This window comes from Rattus rattus, chromosome 2 (genome assembly GCF_011064425.1).
Source record: "Rattus rattus isolate New Zealand chromosome 2, Rrattus_CSIRO_v1, whole genome shotgun sequence".
In the NCBI taxonomy this organism is placed as follows: Eukaryota; Metazoa; Chordata; class Mammalia; order Rodentia; family Muridae; genus Rattus; species Rattus rattus.
Genome location: NC_046155.1, coordinates 169,703,192 through 169,728,408, shown reverse-complemented (window position 1 = coordinate 169,728,408; position 25,217 = coordinate 169,703,192). Strand labels below are relative to the sequence as shown.

The window sequence follows — 25,217 nt, the reverse complement described above, 5'->3', positions numbered from 1 at the left end:
TCTTTTCTCTCCCCACTGATATATTTGATAATTGTTCAGAATTAGAACCGGAGATGGCATCAGCCAGGAGACAGGGCCCAGGGGTGTAAAAAAGAGCCCAGGGAGAAAATGAGGGGCAGGGCTGCAAGGGAGAGAGGGGGAGAGACACAGAAAAGGGAAGGAGAAGAGAGGCAGGGGCTGTGGGGGGAGAGAAGCCAGCCAGAGGGAGAAGTGAGGGAAAGTGGGAGGTAACCGAGGTGTGGGCGAGGAGACTGGGCCACAAGGAGAGAGGGGGGCCATGGGGAGAGAAGGCCCCTCCCCCCAGAGTACAAAATGGGGGACCGGAGAGGGCTGTCCTGGGCTGGGGGGCAGGGAAGACACGGGCGACGTGGTGGCTGAGGTCAATAGTAGGTCTCTTTCTCCACCCAACCTGGAAGGACAGAGAGAGGAAGTGAGAGAGGAAGGCAGGAGAGCCATCTTTTTTTTTTTTTCCGGAGCTGGGGGGACCAACCCAGGGCCTTGCGCCTTCTAGGCAAGTGCTCTAACGCTGAGCTAAATCCCCAACCCCCAGGAGAGCCATCTTAACAAGGGGCATTGACACAAACACAAGGTGTGGTGGCAGGTCTGTCATCCCAGCACTGAGAAACTCAGGGCAAGAGGGGCATGATTCACACAGCCCGAGCTGCCGAAGGAGAACCTATTTTCAGATGCACAGTCGCACTTGGAAAGAGAGTGAAAGGGAGTGGGGGAGAGGAAAGAGAAAGAGAAAGGACACTCTGAGGGGCACAGGGAGAAGGAGCCGCCTGCCCTCTGCTTCCCCTCCCAGCCTTTTACTGCCCCTGGCCATGCAGCCCTCACCCCCGGGGTTCCTGCGCAGGATGAGTTTGCGAATCTCATCATAGACGAAGATGAGGAAACTGTAGGGGAAGGCACAGAACCACCAGCTGGGCCTGCGGAGACGAAAGAGGAAAGGGGACACGGAGGATTTATTATATTGGCTGTGGGCTGGAGAGATGGCTCAGCCGTTAAAGGCTAGGCTCACAACCAAAAATATTATATTGGCTGTGTGCATGTGCGTGTGCATTCGTGCGTGCGTGCGTGCGTGTGTGTGTAGACCAGATGGCCAGTTTCTCAGGATCTTTGATGCCCTGGATCCTGAATAGGGCTGGGATCTGCAGTGTCCCTCTGTGAGGATGGTGGGGAGACTTGGTGGCATCACCCCAGGGGTGGCAACAGGGGATAGGGGACGGGACATCCAGAGAAACACCAGGGTAAATGGGTCAAAGATTTAAGGCTGAGGTGGAGGCTGCAGAGGGTATGGGAGTGTGGAGTTCCCACGTGGACCGGGCACTCACTTGAGCGGGTACATGCGAAGGGCCACATCCATGCCTGGGCAGTAAGACAGGAAGGCAGCGAGGGCCGTTTCCTCAAACAGTCCGAAGATCAAGATCTTATTCCTAGAGGTACAGGCGAGAGGCTAGACTTGGGGCACCCCACACCAGGCTCCCCTGACCCACAGAGACAGAGGCAGACAGACACTCAGACACAAATGGACATGAATGGACCACAACGCTGAGTCACCAGCCAACGATGATGTCTACACAGGGGAAGGGAAGAGGCAGGGGGATCCAGGAGAAGCAGATGGGGGCAGGGGGAGCTGAGAGACACAGAGAGAGTGAGGTGTAAGGATTGGTGACAAAGAAAGACAGCCAGGCATGGTAGCACTTGGGAGGCGAGGCAGGAAGCTTGCCGTGAGTTTGAGGTTTGCTTGGGGTAACTACCATGAGGCTGACTATCTCAAGCAGAGAAAATGAAAGGGGAAGGGAGAAAGAAAAGGAAGTGAAGGAGGAAGGAAGGAGAGAGGGGGAGGGAGAAAGAGAAGTAGGGACAGGTTCAAGGAAGCAATGGCAAAAAAGGGACATCTGGGGACCCAGGGCCCCCTCCTTCACCCACATAGACAAGCTTAGAGTCTAAAACACGAGACCCTCAAGAGGAAATCAACACAGAGGCAAAACAGAAAATGAAATGAGGGAGGAGAGATTCAGGCAACCCCCGGACCCAGGACGGGGTGCAGCTGCAGGCCCTTACTTCATGCCCTGCTGGAAGACGGAATTCCTCCTGGTCTTGCAAATGATCAGGTCAGCCCACTGGACCACCACTATGCTCACGAAGAAGGCTGTGTGGCACGTGAATTCAACCACCTTCCTCTGCTCATAAGTCTACAGAAACAAACAAACAAACAAACAAAAAACCAAATGATATGAGAGTCGGGTTGCATCCTGTGACCACACCCCAGGCTCCCGCTCCACCCTGCCCCCTGTGCTGGGTTCCCAGGACCTCAGACGTGTCCTCTTTCTTGGATTCATAGCCTCTTGGGACCACTGAAAGAGGCAGGTGTTCCAAGAAGAACAAATAATTAGATAGCCTTAATCATGTCCCCGTGGGTCTCCAAGAAGGACAGACAGCAGCCTGGCTTTGAAGGGATGGACAGGTTTGTGAAAGAAAGCCTGAGCTGGGCTATGTAGGGAGTCCCAGAGGTCCCAAGGGCAAGCGGTTGGCTACAGCCCTCAGGACAGAGAGGTGAGCATGGGACTGGGGGTAGATGCTGGTCTGCTCCTGAGGCTCAATGCCCAGCCCCACTCACCCACTGCTGCCCGTAGCTGTCTTCCAGGTCGTTGACAGTGCGGTCATCCCAGTTGAGCCGGATGCCCACCAGGTTACCGGGCAAGAAACCATTTTCTGCCAGGATGACAAAGTAGGAGAAGAAACCACCGAGGGCCTGGATCATCCCTGGGGGGGAAAGGAGTGGAGGGGAGGATGAGGCAGGAGCTGGTAGCTCCGTGCTCCCCCAACACCAGCCGAGACCATCACAGCGGCCTGTGGACTGCTCCATTATCTTGCCAAAGCCACGTCATCTCCAGCCCCTGGTGGTTGGGTCCTGAGATGGCCACCACGGAGGTCTCCTTGGGGAGGGGGCTATCCATATGTATGACTCCCAGGTCCACTGTTCCCTGACTGGGAGCTTCCCAAACACTGTAAATGCCCCAGAGGAACCCGACTTAATCCCGCAGGGCTGTGACCCCAGCTCTTCGGAGACTGGGACATGAGGATGAGCTCAGGGCCTGGCCGGGTACCATCATGAATCAAGGCCAATCTGGCCTATTTAGTGAGACCCCATCTCAAAACAAAAGGTAAGAGGTCTGGGGATGTACCGGGGCAAAGGGCTTGCCTGCATGCAGTGAAGCCCCGCGTTTAACCCACAGTTAGTAAATGCCTGTAACCCCAGCACTTGGGAGGTAAAGGCAGGAGGATCAGAAGTTCAAGGCTGTCGTGCCCACTTAGTGAGTTGGAAGCCAGTGAATCGGTTATCTGAGACACTTAAGTACAACGAGGCAGCCGAGAGGAGGCTAGACTCTGGTTGCTTCGGCCTCGTGGGCTTTGCTCTCTTAGACTTTCTAGGGCTTGGCCTACATGCCTCCCCACACCCCCCAAGAAGTAGAGGAGGGGGGTGTAGGTCTCACGCCCCATGCTCTGAGCCCTCAGACTAGGTTCACTTCCACTCTGCCGGACTGGCCCTGGGCCCTGAGCCCCGGCAGTCCTCACCGATCTGCCCATAGGCCATGCTGATGAGCCTTTCGTTGACCAGTTTGTCTGTGCGTGGGTTCCTGGGCTGCCTCTTCATGATGTCACTCTCTGCAGCCTCGTAGGCCAAGGAGATTGCAGGGACCTGGACGGGAGAGAGGCAGGCTGTGTGAATGGGGGGAGAGACAGCGCAAGCCTGTGAGGGTGGCCCTCCCCTCCCCTAAGTGCAGCCAGGCTTACCATGTCGGTGCCCAGGTCAATGCAGAGGATGGTGATGGTGCCGAGGGGCAGTGGGATGTTGGCCATGATGAAGAGCAGGAAGGGTGTGATCTCAGGGATGTTGCTGGTCAGAGTGTAGGCGATGGATTTCTTCAGGTTGTCAAAGATCAGGCGGCCTGTACAGGGAGGAGCAGGCTTAGAACTTGGGGTCTACTGGAGCCCCATCTCCTTTCCTGTCTAGAACTGACTTTTTTAATATAGAGAGACTAGAGATTGAACCTAGGCTTCCTGCATGCCAGACAAGGCTCTACCATTGAGCCACGCCCCAGCCCCTCACTGGGGATTCTAGGCAGGGCTCTACCACGAGCCACGCCCCCAGCTCCTCACTGGGCGATTCTAGGCAGGGGCTCTACCACTGAGCCACACCGCAGTCCCTCACTGGGGGATTCTAGGCAGGTGCTCTACCACGGAGCCACGCCCCCAGCCCCTCACTGGGGGATTCTAGGCAGGAGCTCTACCACGGAGCCACGCCCCCAGCCCCTCACTGGGGGATTCTAGGTGGGGGCTCTACCACTGAGCCATGCCCCCAGTCCCTCACTGGGGGATTCTAGGCAGGGGCTCTTTCAATGAGACCTTCTACCCACATACAGACCTTTGCATGCTATCTAATTTACCATCACCCACTCACATTCACATCTACACCTCGTGGTAGACCACAGCCACACCGCGTGGGGAGTCTGGTAGCCTCTATCAAGGTTAAACATCCTTAACCCTGCTTCCAGGTTTATACCCAAGAGAAATGACTGTTTATGTTCACAAAGGTTTTCCATGGCATCGTTCATAGTAGCCTCAAGCCAGAGCCAACCTTGAAAGTTCAAGCCAGGCGTGCAGACCCTAAACTGTGGAGCCTTACGGGAAGGGAAAGGGAGACTCACGAACCCACAGGTGAGTCTGAGACATTACACTGAGTGACAAAGGTCAGACCCAGGGCTACGACTGTAGCTCAGCTGGGAGAGTTTGTTGAACACGCACAAGACCCTGCGTTCAACCCCTAGCATCACAAAACAAACAAACAAACGAACGAACAAACCAGGTGTGGATACGGAACCTGGTGGCCTTTATCCCAGGGCTACCTAAGACCTGTCTCAGATTAATATTGAAACAACAACAAAGAAAATCAAGAAAAAAGACTAATCCCACTTATATAGAAGACAACAAGCAAAACAGTGAATCTGCAGTGCAGGTGGTCAGGCCGGGAAGGGATTTTAATGGAGAGGAGTGTCTGTCTGTCTGTCTCTTATTTCTACAGTGTTGTGAATCAAACTCAGGATCTTTTATATGCCAGGCAAGCCTTCTCTCAATGTTGTTTCTACTGACTAGAATCTGGAGAGTGTATGGGTGTCCATACATGCAAAACCCTATTAAGTTAACTTGTGACGCTCACACCTGATCGCATGCTCGATCACAAACACGCCATCAGTATGATGCACACCAGGTCAAAACCTAAGAATTAGCATGGCCGGCCCCACCCACGGTCTTCCCCATGTGTCAAGCTGTAGGGAAATCATTAAAAATAAAATAAAATAACCCACTTTTGTTTTATTGGTTCTTTTTAATAACCCACTTTTAAAGCTGTCAGGTGCAGTAGTGCACACGAGACAGGAGAATTAGGAGCTCAAGGTCATCCTGAGCTACATAGTGAGGTCAAAGTTAGCCTGGGCTACATGAAATACCATCTTTAAAAAAAAACAGGCAGTAGACTAAAATAGGCATTTCTCAGAAGAGAATACACAAATAGGCCAGGCATAGCGGCACATGCCTGTGATTCTGGCACTCAGGAGGCAAAGGGAATAAGGTCAGAGCAACTCTGAGCCCAGCCCGGTCTAGATAGCAAGTTGCAGGCCAGCCAGGACTGTACAGGCAGCCTGCTTCAACAATAAAACCAGTGCTGGGTATGGCAGTGCACACCTCTAACCAGGGCACTTGGGAGACAGAGGCAGCTGGGTCTCCAGGAATCCCAGGCTGTGCAGAGTGAGACCTGTCTCAAAAAGCAGAAGGAAGAATATTAAAAATGGGACTGGAGAGATAGCTCAGTGGTTAAGAGCACTGACTGCTCTTCCAGAGGTCCTGAGTTCAAATCCCAGCAACCACATGGTGGCTCATGACCATCTGTAATGGGATCTGATGCCCTCTTCTGCTGTGTCTGGAGAGAGCAACGGTGTACTCACATAAAATAAGTAAGTCTTAAAACAAAAAAAGAATATTAAAAACAAACAAAAGCCCAGAGGTGGGAGTTAGTGGTGGCACACATCTTTAATCCCAGCACTTGGGAGGCAGAGGCAGGCAGATCTCTGAGTTCCAGGCCAGCCTGGTCTACAGAGCAAGTTTCAGGACAGCCAGGGCTACATGGAGAAACCCTGGCTCAAGAAATCAAAACTAAACAAACAAAAACAAAGAAGATACACTGTATTCAATATCAGGGCTGCACCAATGGGGATACAAAGGGCTGGGGATACAAAGTAAGTTAGCCAGCAATGAGACATTACATTACCCCAGAGAGAGTAGCTACTATCAAAATGACAAGATAGGTGCTGGAGGGGAGGCAGGGAAAAGGTCAGGACACACATTAGGTGTGGCGTTGGTGGCCCACTGGCGGGCGTAGCTGCCTTCCACAATGTCAATTAGTACAGCTATCACGGAAAATAGCACACAGGATTTCTTTTTTAAAAACTTAATAATGGGGACTGGAGAAATGGCTCAGTCGTTAAGAGCACTGGATGCTCTTTCAGAGGTCCCAGGTTCTCTCACGGTGACTCACAACTGTTCCAGTTCCAGAGGATCTACTGCCCCCTTCTGGCCACCATGAGCACTGCATGCATGTGGTGCACAGGCATTAACGTGCAGGCAAAACACCCACCCACACAGCCCAAATAAAATAATTTAAAAGAATTTAAAAAAATGAAATAGATGGTAATGAAGGTCTCTGTGCTGGGCACAGGAGCCCAAGAACCACATGATCTCCCTCACATATGGAATCCGAGAGTTCATTTTATTCAGGTGTGGTGTTACACATCTGTAATCCCAGTACTCAGGAAGCCTTGGCAGGGAGATTGCCATGAGTCGAAGGCCAGCCTGGACTACATGGTGAGCTTTTGTCTCAAAAATCCCCCACCCCTAAAAAGGGGGCGCTGAAGAGCGGTCTCCATGGTTAAGAGTGGATGCTGCTCTTGCTGAGGACCCAAGTTTTGTTGCCAGCGTCCTTGTAAGATGGCTCCCAACTGCTCTAACTCTAGCTCTGGGACATCCAGCACTCCTGGCCTCTCCAAGTCCCTGCACAGGTGAGAACTGGCCTAAGGTACGATGTGGAGGAACGGGCTATGGTGTAGCTCAGACACAGCATGTGCTTCGGAAGCACAAGAACCTGGACTGCATCCCCAACACCATTAAAAGGAAAAAAAAATCCACAGACGTAGGAAACTCCGGTATGCTGCTGTGGAACTGCTCAATCGTAGGTTACACACAGCAAATGTCTCAAAGGCCAGGAGAAAGGGCGCTGAATATTTTCTCCCCTAAGAAGTGCTAACTGGAGGGTTGGGGATTTAGCTCAGTGGTAGAGCGCTTGCCTAGGAAGCGCAAGGCCCTGGGTTCGGTCCCCAGCTCCGAAAAAAAGAGCCAAAAAAAAAATGCTAACTGGGGAGACAGATGTACATAAGCTCATTTAACCGGTCACCAACACGCACATATATCAAAATATCACATTAGCAGCAACCCATTAAGGAGCTACAATTTTTCATAGTCTCATGTAGTCCAGATTGGACTCAAACTTCTGATCTCCCGACCTTTACCTCCTAAGTTCTAGGATTACAGGCATATGCCACCCAGCAGCTGGAGTTTTGTTTGTTTGAAGACAGGATCTTACACACTTTGGCTGTCCTGGAACTCACTATGTAGACCAGGCTGGTCTTGAACTCAGAGATCCACTTGTTTCTGCCTCCCGGGTGCTGGGATCAAAGGCTCGGCTAGCTGCTTTTTAAAATTATGTGTATATGGATTTGTATGGGGGTGAGTGTCGGTTGCGCTGTAAATGAGTGCAGTGCCTGTGGAGGCCAGAAGAGGGTACCGTAGCCCCGGAGCTAGAATTAAAGACACTAGAGAGCTGCCTGGTGTGGATGCTAGGAACCACACTGGGGCCCTCTTATCCGTTCACTCTTAACTGCTGAGCCTTCTCTCCAGACCTCATCTTTTTCAAGGTGAGATCTTGCTGGGTAGTACCAGCTGGCCTGGAACTAAGTCTTTTGCCTAAGCCTCCCAAGTATTACCTGCATACACCAAGCACGCCTGGTTAATATGTGTACTGTCCATGTTTTTATGTCTCGGTTAAAACAAATCCAGCCGGTTATTGAGGCTCACACCTGTAACTCCAACACCTGGAAGGCTGAAGCAGGAGGGTTGCTGTGAGTTCAAGACCAGTCTGGGCTACCTACATAGTGAATTGCAGGCCAGCCTGGGCTACAAACTGAGACCCTGTCAAAACAAAACAAAACAAAACAAAACAAAACAAAGGTTTTGGCATAGTGGTCACTGTACCAAAGACCTCTGCCCTCATGGTGTCCTCGTGAGATGATCATTTTCCTCTCACGAAGCTCTTTGCTCCTCTTTCTAAACTGTTCCTAAGGAAAAAGGATTAAGGAGACTTCCAGGGACACCCGCACGTCAGAGTGGGCAGAGAAGAAATTAGCTCGCTTGGAGCTGGACGACAATAACAGGAGATGCTATTCACTGTATTTTCAGTATCTGGAATTTTCCTTTGGGGAAGTTAAAACCCCCACCAACACCACCTCCAGGTCTTGCCCTTGTGGTTCGTCTCTCTGTCTCTCCCCTCTTCCCCCGCTTCCCCCTCTGTCTCCTCCCACGTTTTCCTCTCCCCCTCCGTCTCCTCCAGAACACCCCTCTCGCCTCCCCCGTGCTTTTCTGCTGAACCACACCCCCAGCTCTCTTTGTAAGTTCTGCCTTTGGAGGCAGTACGTAAGTTCCAGTAAGCTGCACAGGGTTGTAGATCCCGCTCAGCCTCCAGAGTAGCTTGGGTTACAGGCCTGCACCACCAAACTGGGTTCTGTGGGTTTCCTAGCACCTCCCCGAATTCGTTCTTTACTATGTGTTGATCGTTTTAGATTACTTATTTCCCAGCCTTGAGAGCAAGGACTGACCTAGAGTGCACCCATCAGCCTGCATGATGCCAAGGGCAGAGGCCACTTAGGAGTGCCGGCCTTGTCCAGCAGAGATGTCTAGGGAACGAGAGAGGTAGCTGGGCTTTACTCTGGGATGCTGCAGGCAAGGGCTAATGGCATCCAGCCTGTCCAGCGGGCTCAACTTTATCGACTCCACTCTGGGCTTTATTTGTGTTGAGACAGGGTCCTAGAGCCCTGGGAATCCAGAACTCATTTTGTATGACTAGGCTGGCCTTAGACTCACAGAAATCCTCCTGCCTCTGCCTCCAGAGTTCTAAAAGTGTGGAACTACCACATCTGGTTGACTATGCCTTTTATTCCCCCCAAGACAGAGACTAAACTATGTATCTCTGGTTGTCTTGGAACTCACTCTGTAGAACAGGCTGGCCTTGAACTCACAAAGATCCACCTGCCTCTGCCTCTTGAATGCTGGGATTAAAGGCGTACAATATCATAGCCCTGCTTATCAGAGTTTTTGTTCGTCCGTTTGTTTCTTTGTTTTGTTTTGTTTTCCTTTGGTGCTATGGATGAAACTCAAATCCTGCACATGCTAGGCGACTCCTGTGAGTTATCGATTCAGTTCATTGTAGTACTGACCTTTTCATCCCTCTCCCTCTCCCCTTCTCATGTGTGTGTGTGTGTGTGTGTGTGTGTGTGTGTGTGTGTGTGTGTGTAACAGGGTCTCACCCATAGCCCAGACTGGCCTAGAACACACAGCAATTCACCTGCCTCTGTCTCCTGAGCCCTGGGTTTATGAGGCATAACCCACTACCAGCAAATGCCATTCCCAGCAAGGAGTGACATTTCAGATGGGGTTAGACCCAGGGGGAAAACTGACACAAGCATAAACAGTTATTCTTCCATAGTGAGATCATGGTGTCCCTAATAGTTTTATACGTTTTCTGCAATTATCAATGTAATTATTGATAATTAGATAAAATAAAACATGAACCAGCCTTCTTCATGCCTACGCTAGACCTTCCAGGAGGTGGAGCTGTCGTCAGTCAGCTCTGCAGTGGGACTTCCCTGCCATACCATCCCAGCCCCACACCAGGCCCCCACACCTAACCTCGAAGGAACTGACATTTATCTGCCTGTGACCCCCCCTCCCAATCCTTTCAAATGTCTCAGTGTCCACTCTGTAGGATGACTGAAGCCCAGCCCATGTCAGGAGAGGGGGCCTTCCAAACCTCCCAGGATCCTCTGCTTCACAATGACTACAGGTCCTATACTATACATCCACCAGACTGCATGATTGGCTGAAGCCAAGCCTGCCCTGCAATTCCCATGCAGCCTTGGCCTGCTCCCTTCCCTCCCCTCCCTAAAGCTTCTAGCAGTGACTCAGACTCTACACCCCACCCCCGCCCCTGAGACCACTCACCTTCCTCCACACCAGTGACAATGGAAGCAAAATTGTCATCCAGCAGAATCATGTCGGCAGCCTGCTTAGAGACATCAGAGCCAGCAATGCCCATGGCCACCCCGATATCAGCCTTCTTCAGAGCAGGGGAGTCATTCACACCATCGCCAGTCACAGCCACAATTGCTCCCTGGAAGCAGTAAGGGTGAGGGTGAGAACCAACTCTTCAGACCCAGCCCTCCTCCCTCAGACCAGGCATCCAGGCCCAGGTTTCCTCCCTCAGACTCAACCCTCTTCCCTCAGACCCAGGTTCCAGGCTCAGCCCTCTTCCCTCAGACCAAAGGACCCAGGCCTAACCCTCCTCACTCAGACCTAAGGTCCAGACCCAGCCTTCTTCCGTCAGATTTAGGATCAAGGCTCAGCCCTCCTCCCTCAGACCCAGGGGTCCTGGGCTCTCCTCACTAAGACTGGTTGGGGAACTCACCTGTCTCTGACAGCCCTCCACGATGATGAGCTTCTGCTGAGGGGAGGTTCGGGCAAAGACGATCTCAGTGTGGTTCTGTAGGATCTCGTCAATCTGCTCAGAGGTGAAGTCCTTGAGGTCGGTGCCATGAATCACACAGGCTTTGGCATCCCTGAGAAGAGCAGAAAGTGGCCAAGGCAGAGTGAGGAGTCGGGGAATTTGATAGGAAGAAAGAGAGACAGGACAGAGACAAACCATGGACAAGGGAGATAGAGGAGAAGGTCTGAGGGAGGGACATGATGAGGTTAGAGACAACCAAGCCTGAAGGACCAGAAATAGGCACACGGGTGCGTGGAACAACAAGACAGAGACAGGTACAAGGACTGAAAGGCTGGAAGTCAGAAAAACCAAACACAAATATACAGATGTACAGGGGAGCAAAGCAAAGAAATACGGGGCTTCCTTTAATCCTTGACAGCACCTGTTTGCGACTATTCATAATCTAAGCACGAGGCAGGGGGATGCATGCCTTTAATCCCAACCCTTGGGAGGTAGAGGTAGGTAGAGGTTCTAGGCCAGTGCGGTCTACATAACAGGTTCTAGGCCAGCCAGGGCTATAAGTGAGACCATGTCTCAAAAGAAGTACTTATCTATAATTATTTGTAACCTGATCCCCCTCCCCAACGTCATTTTTTGTGGTTCTAGGGATGGAACCCAGGGCCTTTCCTTACTAGGCAAGCATTCGCCTCTGAGCGACACCCCCAGCCCCTCATTGGGAGATTCTAGAAAAGCACTGTCTCTGAACTACATTCCTAGTCCTTAGTTGGAGACAGGATCTTGCTGTGTAGCTCAGGTTGGCCTCAAATTAATGATCCTCCTGCCTTCTCTTTTGAGTGCTGGCGTACAGGTGTGCAGCACTATACCTGGTTTTACTTTATTTTATATTTGGATTGCTTAGGGCGGTACTGAGAATGCAGACCAGGGCCTTGTGCATTCATTTTCCACAAGCGCCTCTTCCCTGAACCCTATCCTCACCCTCGTAGAGTGGTTTTGTTTGTTTGGCTGGTTTTCTGGTGTCGCTTTTGTTTTTTCGAGAGAGGGTCTCACTGCATCACTGTGGCTAGCCTGGAACTCATTATGTAGCCCAGGCTAGCCTCAAACTCAAAGAGATCTGCCTGCCTCTGCCTCCCTAGTATTGGGATTAAATGTGTGAACCACTCGACCCAGTTCCTTGTAGAAGAGGAAGAAGCCGGGACTCAGAAAGCGTGACTGACTTGCTTACAGTTACACAGCGGGTGAGGAGGAGCGAGGAGGAGGGAAACTCAACCTCTCAAAACCCCTGTGGCTGCTGCTCTTACTCTGGGAGAATGATGGATCCAGGCCCAGGAGCAGACAGGAGGGTCTCAGAGAGGAAGGGAGGAGTTAGAGAGGAAGTGTGGTGACTGCCTCTACGACCCTGCAGGGCCTGGAGGGGGTGTGGCACTCACCTGGGGTTGACCTGGCTGACAGGGATATTGAGCCGGGCAGCGATGTCCTCCACAGTCTCGTTACCCTCGGAGATGATGCCTACACCTTTGGCGATGGCCTTGGCAGTGATGGGGTGATCGCCGGTGACCATGATGACCTGTAAGTGCTGTGTTTTAGGGACGGCCCAGGTTCCCACATAAACACCCTGATATCACATTTACCCAGCTGCCCCAGGACCCACCTTGATGCCTGCGCTGCGGCATTTGCCCACAGCATCAGGGACGGCTGCCCGGGGAGGGTCAATCATGGACATGAGACCCACGAAGCAAAGGTTGTCTGTGGTGAAGTTCACGTCATCACAGTCAAAGGCAAAGCCCTTGGGGAACTGTTCCTCCGGCAGGTAGTAATGGCAGAAACCTGGTGATAGGGACACAGAGGGCATATGAAGGAAGGCGCCAGCCTCAGGACCTCCATGGCTGCATCCCATCGCTCGCAGCAATGGGGTGGATCGCTGGGGTCTGGATTCCCTGCAGTCTCCCCACACAGCCATTTGTTTCTCAGCAATGGCCTCATTAATCTGTTCATTCATTCATTCATTCATTCATTCATGCTCTCATTCATTCACTCATTCATGGTGTTCCTCCTGACCCCAACAGGCCCTTAGAGCTCAGCGTGTTCCTGCCCCACCCATAATACACACCCAGCACACGCTCGCCCAGGCCACCAAGCTCCAGGTAGGCGTTCTGGAAGGCCTCCTTCATCTCCTCATCCAGAGGCTGCTCCTTGCCCTGCAGGAGGATGGTCGCACAGCGGTCCAGAATGCGTTCAGGGGCGCCCTTCATCACTAACAGGTATCGGTTGTCATTGGGGTCCTCAGTCTCATGGATGGATAGCTGTAATGAAACACAGTGTATGCTTAGACCATGCAGGGACCCAGAGGCTGCCTGCACTCAGCTAGGGAGAGCACTGTCCCAGTGCCAGGATAGGACAGATGTCTAAGAGCATCTTGGCATTGTTCTACAGCAGAACAATGGCCTAGAATCCCCCAGTGAGGGGCTGGGGGCGTGGCTCAGTGGTAGAGCCCCTGCCTAGAATCCATCAAGAAGAGGTAGGGGTGTGGTTCAGAGGCCAAGCCTTGCTAATATAAGGTCCTGGTTTCCATCCCTAGTCCCAACGAAAATTAAAACCTAAAGGAAACCGTAAGTCAGTGAGTGAGAAACGCTGCAGCCACACTGATAAAGAGCTCAGCGTTTCCCAAAAGGTGGCACCAGCCCAACTGTCCATCAACAGATGAACAAGATGTGACATTCACACAACGGAATGCACTTTCTTTTCTCCCACAGCAGCTGGGCATGGTGATGGTGGCTCCCATCTACAGCCTCAGAACCTGTGAGGCTGAGGCAGAGAATCGCTATGAGTTTGAGCCAGGGTTTTCCAGGGAGTTCCAGGCCAGACTGGGTTATAGTGTGAAGTCTCGTCTTAAAAGATAGAGAAAAAGATTAAAGTCAAGAGGGGGGCTGGAGAGATGGCTCAATGGCTAAGAGCACTGGCTGCTCTTCCAGAGGGCCTGAGTTCAAATCCCAGCCACCACATGGTGGCTCACAACCATCTGTAATGAGATCTCATGCCCTCTTCTGATGTGTCTGAAGACAGCTACAGTGTACTCATGATAAATAAATAAATAAATAAATAAATAAATAAATAAATAAAATTTATTCATTTTCTTATTTTCAAAAAAGTCAAGAGGAAAAAAAAAAAGTCAAGAGGAATGGCCAGGTATGGTGGGCACACCTTTAAGCCCAGTGCTCAGGAGGCAGAGGCAGGTGGATTTCTGTGAGTTCGAGGTCAGCCTGGACTACAGAGCAAATTCCAGGACAGCCAGGGCTACAGACAGAAACCCTGTCTCGAAAGGGGTTGGGGGTGGGGTGACAAAACGTCAGGAGGAAGCTGGTAGAATGGCTCAGTGGTTAGAGGTGTTTGCTCTGCCAGCCTGAAGGCCTGCGCTCCTTCCCTGGAACTTCCACATAGCTAGGAGAGAACCGACTCCCTCTGACCTCTACACCAACCTGCACTACAAACATACACTAATAAAAGTCTTTTAAAAAGAGCGAGGCTCAGGTAGACGTGTGGATGGATCCTTGAAAAAATGACTTTTAAAAAGGCCAAATGTTACACAATTCCTTTTTTTTTTTTTTTTGTGGATGAAATGTCCGGAACAAGTGAATCCACAGAGACAGAAAGTAGGTTAGCGTCTGCATGAGGCTGGGGGCAGGGTGTGCAGGCGAAGGGATGGGTGGTAGCTGAGAGGTTGCGGGGTCTCTTTCTGAGGCTATAAAGATGACCTAAACGTAACCGTGTAGGTGGTCGCCTGTGTCCAAGTATAGCATAGGCGCTCGTGGTAGGTGAGTTGTAGCTTTGCACTATGCATCAAGTCCCATCTGCTCTCCTCTGCTTCCTGTCATGGTTCTCGCTGACCTCGGAGACAAGGCCGGGTCTCTCCCCACAGCTCTGTATGCCTTGCCCCGGTTCCCTCACTGCATGGTTCAGGCAGGTTGCACTCCTGCCGCAGGACCCTTGCACGTGCCACTCTCTGAACTCTCTTTCCTTTATACCCTCAGGGCTCCTCCTCTCATCCGTTGAGTGTCTGTCTCCTAGAGCTAGTACCTAGAGCTCACCACCTCATGTACCTGACCGAGTACCTAAAACAAGACCAAAAGGCTCAAAAACATATCGGGAAAAATGTGTGGAAATTGCTACCCTTACGCTTGAGATGGTGGCCAGGACCCACCCTCTACTTTAGGGCGCTCTTTGCTCCCGCATCTCCCATTTCAACCTCTCCTATCCCCCTCCCCCACTCTGGCTAGCATCATCCTCAATTTTCTAGATGGGAACTTAAAGCACTAATTAATAAAAAGTTAGCATCTTGCCCCAAAGCTGTAAGGGAGTGGAAGAGAGGTGGCTGCATCTGGGAATTATAGAGAAACCACGAGGTCCCTGCTGGCTGTCCCAATGCTACCGGTAATGTGACTAGTTCCTCTGGTCATGATGGCCACCGTCATGGGACAGTTCCAGAGGCCTTTACCCACGCAGGATGGTACAGTGATGGCTAGGGCTGGGCTAATGGTGGTCAGTCGCTAAGGGTCCCTCACGGAAGGGGGGGAAGGGGAGAGTCACTCACTCGCCCCCCCTTGCCTTCCTCCCACAGCTGGTCGGGAGCTGGGACTCCAGTAACTCATCGGCATGCATGAGTCACCACCCGCTCTGGGTGGTACAGCTGTTTTTGAGTCACTGTAAGTTGTTTCCGCCCCTGTTCCTATAATTAACTCTAACCATCCCATTCTTTTGCCAAGCTGCGCCAGGGTGAAACCGTTCCTTGGTCTGTTCGAGTCCCACCTATCTGGACTGCCTGTGGGTTTATTTATGTATTTTTCCTGTTTCGAGATAGGGTCTCATATAGCCCAGGCTGGCCAGGAACTTGCTGGGTACCTGAGGATAGCTCCGAGCGCTTACCTCCACCTCCTCGGTGCTGGGATTACAGCCCGTACTATTACTTCCCCGTTTTAAGACAGGGTCTTACGTAGCCCAGGCTGGCCTACGTAGCTGAGGATAATCATAAACTCCTGATCTTCCTGCCTCTACCTTCCAAGTGCTGGGCTCACAGATGTGCATGGACACATCCAGCTCAAACATGTATTTTATTACTATTGTTATTTTTTCTTTTTCAAGACAGGCTTTCTCTGTGTAGCCCTGGCTGTCCCGGAACTCACTCTGTAGTTTTGAACTCATAGAGATCTGCCTGCCTCTGTCTCCCAAGGGCTAGAGCTAAAAGTGTGTGTCACCATAGCCCAGCTAAACAGACATTTCTTTATAGCGTCCCAGGAAAACTCACACAGCACCCGGAGCTGGAGCTCCCTCGTACCTGGTATTTGTTAGTGGAGTTGAAGGGAATCTCGGCCACTTTCTTGTTTCGTTCGCGCATCAGCTTTACGGAACCGGAGGACAGCTCGATGCACTTAAGCAGGGCGGACTCCGAGGCATCACCCGCCACGTCCCTCTGCGGCAGGAGAGAGCCGGGTCGGTCAGCAGGGCAGAGTGGGGAGGTGGGATGCAGGGTCGGGGTGGGCAGGTAGCTGCACCCACCTTGAGTACAGGGATGTTATCCTGCCCGCCCTTGAAGACAGCCCGGTTGCAGAGCCCGGCGATGTGGGACAGGGCCACCCAGGTGTGTGAGCTCTTGTCGAAAGAGGTCCCTGTAGGAGTCACATGTGAGACCAAGAAACAGCTGGAACACGTGCCCCAGTCCCCACCCAGAGCCACCACTGACCTGACTGATCCTCAGTAGTGTCGGCCTCGTGGATCTGGTTGTCAAACCACATGTGGGCGACGGTCATGCGGTTCTGGGTGAGGGTGCCGGTCTTGTCGGAGCAGATGGTGGATGTGGAGCCTAGTGTCTCCACCGCCTCCAGGTTCTTTACCAGACAGTTCTTCCGAGCCATGCGCTTGGCGGTCAGCGTCAGACATACCTGAAGGACAGGAAAGGACAGGGGAACTGCACTGATGTTCACAGCTCACCTGCCCGGCCTCAGCTCAGGGGGAGCACCCAGGGCCGTGGAACGACTGTTGAATAGCAATGTCGGGGCCGCAGGGGTTAAACAATAGACAGACTCGGAGGTGGCCCCCAAACACATGCTAGAATGTTCTGGGAGGCTCCGTGATGAAGCACATACTGTTCTTTCGGAGGACCCGCGTTTGAGTCCCAGCACCACACCAGGCAGCTCACAACTGCCTATAACTCCAGCTCCAGGTGATCTGATACCTTTTCACCCCTACCGCCCCACCCCCCGCTCCCAAAGAACAATTAACATTAAGAAAACTAAAATGGGTTTTTAAAAGATTAGGGGCTGGAGAGATGGCTCAGTGGTTAAGAGCACCCGACTGCTCTTCCAGGGGTCCTGAGTTCAATTCCCAGCAACCACATGGTGGCTCACAACCATCTGTAAAGAGATCCGATTCCCTCTTCTGGTGTATCTGAAGACAGCTACAGTGTACTTATATATATATAATAAATGAATAAATCTTAAAAAAAAATAAAAATAAAAAAGATTAGTATCTTTTAAAAAAAAAAAAAAAACCAAAAAAAAAAAAAAAAACCCAGCAGTATCCACCACAGCAGGAAGAGTAAACTGGGGGCTCGGGTGGAATATTATATACTGGTGAAAAAGAGTAAGTTATTACTGTCTACAAGCACACGGATGGAACTCAGTAAAGCAGCATTCAGTTAAAAAGAGCCAGATAGAGGCCTGGAGAGATGACTTAGTCGTTAAGAACATTGGTTGCGGGGTTGGGGATTTAGCTCAGTGGTAGAGCGCTTGCCTAGGAAGCGCAAGGCCCTGGGTTCAGTCCCCAGCTCCGAAAAAAAAAAAAAAAAAAAAAAAAAAAAAGAACACTGGTTGCTCTTCACTAAGTTCAATTCCCAGCAAGCACATGGTGGCTCACAACCATCTGTCATGGAATCCGATGCCCTCTTCTGGTGTGTCTGAAGACAGCTACAGTGTACTTATATATAATCAATAAATTAAAAAAAAAACCAACTATTTTTTTATTTTCTATGTGTTCACTGTCAGTCAATTCAGACACACCAGAAGAGGGCATCCAATCTCATTACAGATGGTTGTGAGCCACCATGTGGTTGTTGGAATTTGAACTCAGGACCTCTGAAAGAGCAGTCAGTGCTCTTAACCACTGAGCTATCTCTCCAGCCCCCAAATAATTCTTAAAAAAGAGAAAAAAAAAGAGCCAGATAAACGGGGTGGTGTTGGCTCACACCTTTAATCTCAACACTCAAGAGACAGGCGAGCAGATCTCTGTGAGTTCGAAGCCAGCCTGGTCTATAGAATGAGTTCTGGGACACCCACGGGTATACAGCGAAACCCCTGTATGCGACTATGGTGAGACCTTGTCTCAAAACCACGAAGGCCTCCGCAGCTGAGGAGTTTTAGGCACCTGATGGCTAGCGGGGGAGGGAGGGCCGTTTCCTACCAACCTATGCATGTACAGGCCACTCAAATTGGACTCAGAGAGTCATTAAAACAGATATGAAGTTGAAGGAGGAGTGGGGATGGACCAGGAAGGAGTTATGGGGAAGAATTAGGGGTGAGTATTGTCAAAATACTCAGTATGGGGTTCTTAAAGAAGTAATAAACCACTATACTAAAAGCAAAAAACAAAGAGGGAGGAAAGGAAGAGAGAGGGAGGAGGGATGGCAGGGCCATGTTTAAGCAAAGCACTCACTGCGTGTGTCTGAGGTGGGGCTGATGACTGGGTATGGGGAGGGCAGTGGCACATTACTTTATTCGGAACAAAAGGGCTGGCAAGATGGTTCAGTGACTGAGAGGGCTCGCTGACAAGCTTGATGACGGGATCCCAAGGCCCACATGGTGGAAGGAGACAAAGTTGTCTGCTCGCCTCCACATGGGGACTACAGTGTGTATGCACTGCACACACACAAACGTACACCGTGTGCTGCCATGCTGGGCCACACAAATGTAATAAATACAAGAAAAACCTATCGTTTTCACTTTGCCACGAGTGGGTGCATCCTAACTTTGTGGGTTGAATTAAAAGCACGAGGGGCAGGGGCTGGGCCGACAGCTCAGTGGTTAAGAACACTTGTTGCTCTTGCAGAGAACACAGGTTCGGTTCTCCACACCCACATGGTGGCTCATGACTGTTTGTAACTCCAGTTCCAGGGGATCCAGGGCCCTCTTGTGACCTTCAGGGGCATCAGGTATTCACATGGTGCATAGACATCTACACCAGCAAAACACTCAGACACATAAAATAAAGTGATTAAAAAAAAAGGGGGGGGGGTTTTGGGGATTTAGCTCAGTGGTAGAGCGCTTGCCTAGCAAGTGCAAGGCCCTGGGTTCGGTCCCCAGCTCCGAAAAAAAAGAAAAGGAAAAAAAAAAAATGCTGGGCATGGTGGTGCATTTTTTTTTTTTTTTCTTTTTGGTTCTTTTTTTCGGAGCTGGGGATCGAACCCAGGGCCTTGCGCTTCCTAGGCAAGCGCTCTACCACTGAGCTAAATCCCCAACCCCAAGGTGGTGCATACTTTTAACACCAGCACTTGGGAGACAGGTAGGTCTCTGAGAGTTCGAGGCCAGGTTGTTCTACAAAGTGAGTTCCAGGATAGCCAAAGCTACACAGAGAGAACCTGTCTTTAAAAAACCAAAATAAAATAAAATAAAAATAATAAGATAAAATAATAATGGTGGGGAGGGGCTGGAGAGGTGGCTCAGCAGGGAGAGAGGACCTGGGTTCTGCTCCTAACACCTACATGGTACCCAACCTTTTGTTAGCTCCAGTTCCAGGGCATCTGACACACCGCAGACCCAGGTATCAGACCCCCATCTCCTCCCTCAGACCCGGGGCGACTGTCCCTCGGGGTCCCACCTTACCGTGACAGTAGCCAGCAGCCCCTCTGGGACATTGGCCACAATGATACCGATGAGGAAGATGACAGCCTCGAGCCAGGTGTAGCCCAGAATGAGGGAGAGGATGAAGAAGGAGACGCCCAGGAACACAGCCACGCCAGTGATGAGCTGGATGAAGTGCTCAATCTCAATGGCGATGGGCGTCTTGCCCACCTCCAGGCCTGAGGCCAGGGTGGCAATGCGGCCCATGACAGTGCGGTCACCTGTGGCTACCACCACACCACGAGCGGTGCCTGCAGGACCAAAGGGAGAGGCTCAGGTCGGCTGGGACTCAGAAGGCTGCAGGTATCCCACCCCCTGAGTCACATCTCTGGTTTTGTGTCCTTGGGGGTCCCCTCCCCTTCACCTTCCACGCAGTTGGTGGAAAAGAAGGTGATGTTCCGGGTCTCCAGTGGGTTGTCGTGTGTGCAGTCCGGGGAGCGGGTCTGAGGCTCAGATTCGCCAGTCAGGGAAGAGTTGTCCACCTGTGGATAGAGCAGGGAGTTATGTCCAGCACAAGCCCAGGATCAGAGATCAAGGAAACAGAGGTGGGAGTGGGGTGGGGCCTGGAGTAAAGCCTGTCCCAGGAAGTTACAGAAGAAAAGCAGGGGAGCCCTGTTTGGCCTGAGGTATCTGGGAAAATGGAGGCAAGACGTTGAAAGAGAGTAGAAAGGAACATGACCTTTGGCCCAGGTCAAAAATCCCTCAGAATTTCTGTGGGATGGGCCAGGGCCAGAACTACTAGGTTGAAGGAAGGCTGGGGCCTGGACCCCTGGGTCTGAGGGAGGAGAGCAGGTCCTAGACTACTGGGTCTGAGGGAGGAGGGCTGTGCCTAGATCCCTAGGTCTGAGGGAGGAGGGCTGGGGCCTGCACTACTGGGTCTGAGGGAGGAGGGCAGGTCCTGGACTACTGGGTCTGAGGGAGGAGGGCTGTGCCTGGACCCCCTAGGTCTAAGGGAGGAGGGCTGGGGCCTGGACTACTGGGTCTGAGGGAGGAGGGCTGTGCCTGGACCCCCTAGGTCTGAGGGAGGAGGGCTGGGGCCTGAAATTCTAGGGTCGGTCTATAGGAGAAATTCAGAGATTTTTTTCCTCCTTATTCCTCAGAGAAAAAAAATCAGAGCTGGAACCCGGGGCATTGCCTCACCTTGCAGCCATGGGCCGAGATGATGCGCAGGTCAGCGGGCACCCGGTCGCCACCCTTGATCTCCACCAGGTCCCCGACCACCACCTCCTCCGCATTCACCTGCATCTTTTCACCTTCCCGGATCACAAGGGCTTGCTGCAGTGACACAGAACAGTCACCTCTCAGACTCCCATCTCTCAGACTCCGTCTGCCTGGGAGGGAGTCCCTGGGCACAGCCCACCTGGCCACTCCCTCCTGTCCCCTTCGGAACCCTCTTTACCTGGGGAACCATGTTCTTGAAGGACTCCATAATCTTAGAGCTCTTGGCTTCTTGGTAGTAGGAGAAGCAGCCGGTGATGATCACCACAGCGGCCAGCACTATGCCCAGGTACAGCTGCGGGGACACGCCGGGACAGGGCTTTACCGCAGCCGTCCCCACTCCCCACCGACCTCCATCCCCGGGCCACTGGAGTCTGCGGGGAAGCTTTGTGAACACGTCTGTGTCCTTGCTCTGTGTGGTCTGTCTGTCTGCTTGTATGCCTGAAGGCCTCATCTTGCCTTTATAAGAATGTTTATTTGTTAGCTGGACTTTTTGTATTTTGTTTGTTTGTTTGTTTGTTTGTTTTGAGACAGGGTTTCTCTGGGTAGCCTTGACTGTCCTGGAACTCACTAAACCAGGATGACCTTGAACCCACAGAGATCTGTCTGCCTCTGCCTCCCAAGTGCTGGGATTAAAGGCAGGTGCCACCTCTACCTCCAGCCTCTGGCCTTGAACTTTTGATCCTCCTGGGCTAGCCTCCCTGATGCTGGCCTCACAGGTGTGGGCCACCATGCCCGGCTCTGTGGATCCTGTTTTTGTCCAGGCTGCACCTGTGTGGTGTGACTGTGTCTATATGAGGTGACCGTAGGACCTGTATCCTCCTGTTGGGACTCTCCAGGATCACTCCTGTGTGTTCACGTGTGTGGTTGTGTGAGGATCTGTGTCCACAGATGTGAGGTTCGCCAGCCTTGTCTCACACCTGTCTCCTCTGTGGGGCAGATGATCATCCTCTCTGGTCATTGTCAGGCTGTGACCACTTGGTGGCACCTGTCTCCCGTGCTGAGGTCAGAGAGCCTTCGACCAGAGCTCTAACTCACTTCCTTTTCTTTTTAGTCAGGGTCTCATGTAGCTCAGTCGGCCTTAAACTCCTGATCCTCCTGCCTCAGCCTCCCCAGTGCTTACACAACAGGCTTGCATCACCAAATCCAGTCAGTCCTGTGTGGTGCTGGGGACCAAACCCACACTACGTATGTGCTCTACCGTGTGAATGACACAGTTTTTCTTTTTTTATAATTAAAAAGTGAGTGTAATGCACTCTTTTGTGTGAACAAGGTTGTGTGTGTGTGTGTGTGTGTGTGCACATGTGCATGCACCCTTGTGGAAGTCAGATGACATTTGGCATTGGTCTTCACCATCCATTTTGTTTGAGAGAGGGCCTTTTGTTTGTTTGTTTGTTTGTTTGTTTGTTTTAAAGATCTATTTGTATATGTGTATGAGTGTTTTGCCTACATATACGTTTGCACACCACGGTACCTGGTGCCACAGAGTCCAGAAGGGGACACTGGACCTAAGCCCTGGAACTGTAGTTATAGAGGGTGGTGAGCGATCATGTGAGCGTTGGGAATCGAACCCAGGTCCTCTGCTAGGCAAGTTCTCTGAGTCACTGAGCCCCATGCATCTCCCTCCCTCCCTCCCCCCTTTCTCTCTCTTCCCCTTCCCTCCCTCTCTCCACCCCCTTTTCTCTCTCTTCCTCCTTCCCTCCCTCTCTCCATCCCCCCTTTTCTCTCTCTTCCTCCTCCCTCTCTCCATCCCTGTCTCTCCCCCTCCCTATAGGCTGGCTTGTGAGCTTCCACGAATTCTCCTGTCTTTGCCTATCTTCCCACAGAAGCCCTGGTATTACAGATACATGCCAGTCTGCCCCGCTTCGTGTGGGTGCTGGGGATTTAAACGCAGGCCCCTCCTCATTGTGCAGCAAGGGCCATTTCCCAGGTCAATACTTTTTGAGACAGGACTCTGCTATGAGGCCTAGGCTAGACTCGAATTCATGGTCTTCCTGCCTCAGTTCCCTGTGTGAGGGGATAGCCGTTGCGTGCCACAACACATATCCTCTATGAATGCAGAGAATTGAGCCTAGGCTCTCATGAAAGCTTGGGAAATAAATACCCAGCCACCGAGCCACACCCCAGCTGTTTTAGGCTGCAGGGAGCTGCCATTTCTTTATTTTTTGACCTTGTTTTCTCAGAGGCAATTGTGGCAGTTGGATGGTGGGACATGGGGAGTCTAGATGAGCTGTGGGTGTGTTCCTCAATGTGTGTGAGCTTACACCGGCCAGGGTGCTGGGGCACACTCACATTGTCACCGGAAGGGTCATCCTCAGTCCCTGCCTGGATGCCATAGGCCAGGAAGCAAAGGATCGCCCCGATCCACAGCAGGATGGAGAAGCCACCAAATAGCTGTCGGCAGAACTTGACCCATTCTGGGGTGGTGGGCGGTGGTGTGAGGGCGTTAGGCCCATCCCGGGCTAGGATCTCCTGGGCTTTACTGTGTGTCAGACCCTAAAGAAGACATGGGGCTCATATAGAAACCTTCCCTGAGAAGCCCTGGTACCCCAAATCAAAACCAGCACCCACGAGTACCCAGAGCCCTCTCCCTCAGACCCAGCCCCCAACGTCAGCCCTGGCTCCGCCCATCCTCACCTGCACGCAGTCCGTATTGTATTTCCGGCAGACCTCTTCTACTGACATCTTGTGCTCTGTCTGAAGAACGATATGGGGGAGATTGTGAGACACAGGTTCTCCGGGCACGGGGAACTATTCTGGGATGGCACTGGAGAGGGGGCGGCACTTACCATAGCCACTTCCTTCTTGAGGTCATCCAGGTCCCGGCGCTCTTTGGCCTTGCTCTTCTTGGGCGAGCTCTTGTCATCTTTTTTGTCCTGCGAGGTGGCGACACGGTAGCTGTCAGAACCACCAGACTGCGGGCGAGAAGGGGTTCCAGAGCGACACCGGCCCTGCGTGCCCCGGCTCTCATCTTGGCCTGGCCTCTGTATCTCTAGGCTGGGGTTATCTCTGTGTCTGTCAGGGTCTCACTGTGTCTGGTTCCAGGTATTTCTGGGACTCAAGGTCCCTGTCTGTCTCTCTTCCCTCGTGTCTATGAGTCTCTCCCCTTTGCCATTTTATTTTCGAAAAACATGTATTTATTTATTTATTTATTTATTTATTTATTTATTTAGAGTGTGTGTGTGTGTGTGTGTGTGTGTGTGTGTGTGTCCCCGCCATAGTGCACGGGTGGAGGTCAGAGGACAGCCTTTCACTGTGTGCTTGGTGGGGGGGTGTCAAATGCAGATCATCGGGGTAGGAGGAAAACCCCTTTGCTCACTGATTCTACTCTCTGTCTCATTTTATTTATTATTAATATTAACACTATTTTAGGAAATGGGCTCTTATTTTTCAGCCAGGGCTGTCCCAGAAATTGCTATGGATCCCAGATGAGAACTCATAACAATCCTCCTGCCTCAACTTCCCAAGTGCTAGGACTATGGCCATAGACTACCATGTCTGGTGTGTGTGTGTGTGTGTGTGTGTGTGTGTGTGTGTGTGTGTGTGTGTATGTTCACATTTGAGACAAAGTCCCATATAGTCTAAGCTAGCCTTTACCTCCCTATGTAGTCACCTCTGCAGGGCTGGAATTACTGTTGGAACCCACAGCTCCGTCCATGTAAGGCAGACAGGCACGCTGCCCACTGAGCCACCCTGCCGGCATTCTGTGTCTTTCCTGGTTTTGTGGTTAACTCTTTCTCTCTGTGTCCCTGGGTCTGCATTTGTTATTTGCCAGCTCACCTCTGTCTCTTTCTATCTCTGTGTCTCATCTAAGCAGCGTCTCTCCTTTATCTCTCCTCTCCTTCTGCTGTCTCTGTCTCTCTTTAGTTCCCGGCCCTCCCCATCCCTGAGCCTCTGGGGTCCCCTCTTTCCCGGAGTCTGCTGGGATTGCAGATGGTCTCTGTGGACCTGTGTTGGCTGCTGTCTTGCTCAGCCTGGGCGTTGTCGTTGTCATCTTTTGAGGGTGTTTCCTGAGATTACTGTCAAGCTCTTGCCTGTGTCTCCCTCTCCTCTGGGTTCTCTGTTTTGATCTAGATCTTTCTCTCTCTCATTGTCTCTGCTGCTATCCCACGCTGAAATCTTCCACTCTCCCTCTCTCTGTGTCTGTCCCACTCTAGGGTCTTCTCTCTTACTCAGAACATTCTGTCTGTCTGTCTGTCTCTGTCTATCTATCATTTATCTACCCA

General features: G+C 51.8%; 1 protein-coding gene across 1 annotated transcript in view; it reads right to left on the bottom strand.

Annotated features, from left to right (window-relative positions):
• The window catches only part of Atp1a3 (ATPase Na+/K+ transporting subunit alpha 3), a 28,825-nt gene continuing 3,608 nt past the window's right edge, over positions 1-25,217 (bottom strand). The window contains exons 2-23 of the mRNA XM_032894198.1: positions 23,781-23,867; positions 23,629-23,688; positions 23,284-23,487; positions 21,173-21,286; positions 20,914-21,048; positions 20,138-20,255; positions 19,756-20,024; positions 16,623-16,821; positions 16,439-16,548; positions 16,218-16,352; positions 12,999-13,191; positions 12,540-12,715; positions 12,319-12,455; positions 10,853-11,003; positions 10,390-10,558; positions 3,802-3,956; positions 3,583-3,706; positions 2,624-2,769; positions 2,068-2,198; positions 1,335-1,436; positions 838-929; positions 1-409 (exon numbers count right to left, since the gene is read on the bottom strand). Of these exons, the coding sequence (XP_032750089.1) occupies positions 381-409; positions 838-929; positions 1,335-1,436; positions 2,068-2,198; positions 2,624-2,769; positions 3,583-3,706; positions 3,802-3,956; positions 10,390-10,558; positions 10,853-11,003; positions 12,319-12,455; positions 12,540-12,715; positions 12,999-13,191; positions 16,218-16,352; positions 16,439-16,548; positions 16,623-16,821; positions 19,756-20,024; positions 20,138-20,255; positions 20,914-21,048; positions 21,173-21,286; positions 23,284-23,487; positions 23,629-23,688; positions 23,781-23,867 (3,036 nt within the window). The 3' untranslated portion in view covers positions 1-380. The remainder of the gene's footprint in view (positions 410-837; positions 930-1,334; positions 1,437-2,067; positions 2,199-2,623; positions 2,770-3,582; positions 3,707-3,801; positions 3,957-10,389; positions 10,559-10,852; positions 11,004-12,318; positions 12,456-12,539; positions 12,716-12,998; positions 13,192-16,217; positions 16,353-16,438; positions 16,549-16,622; positions 16,822-19,755; positions 20,025-20,137; positions 20,256-20,913; positions 21,049-21,172; positions 21,287-23,283; positions 23,488-23,628; positions 23,689-23,780; positions 23,868-25,217) is intronic.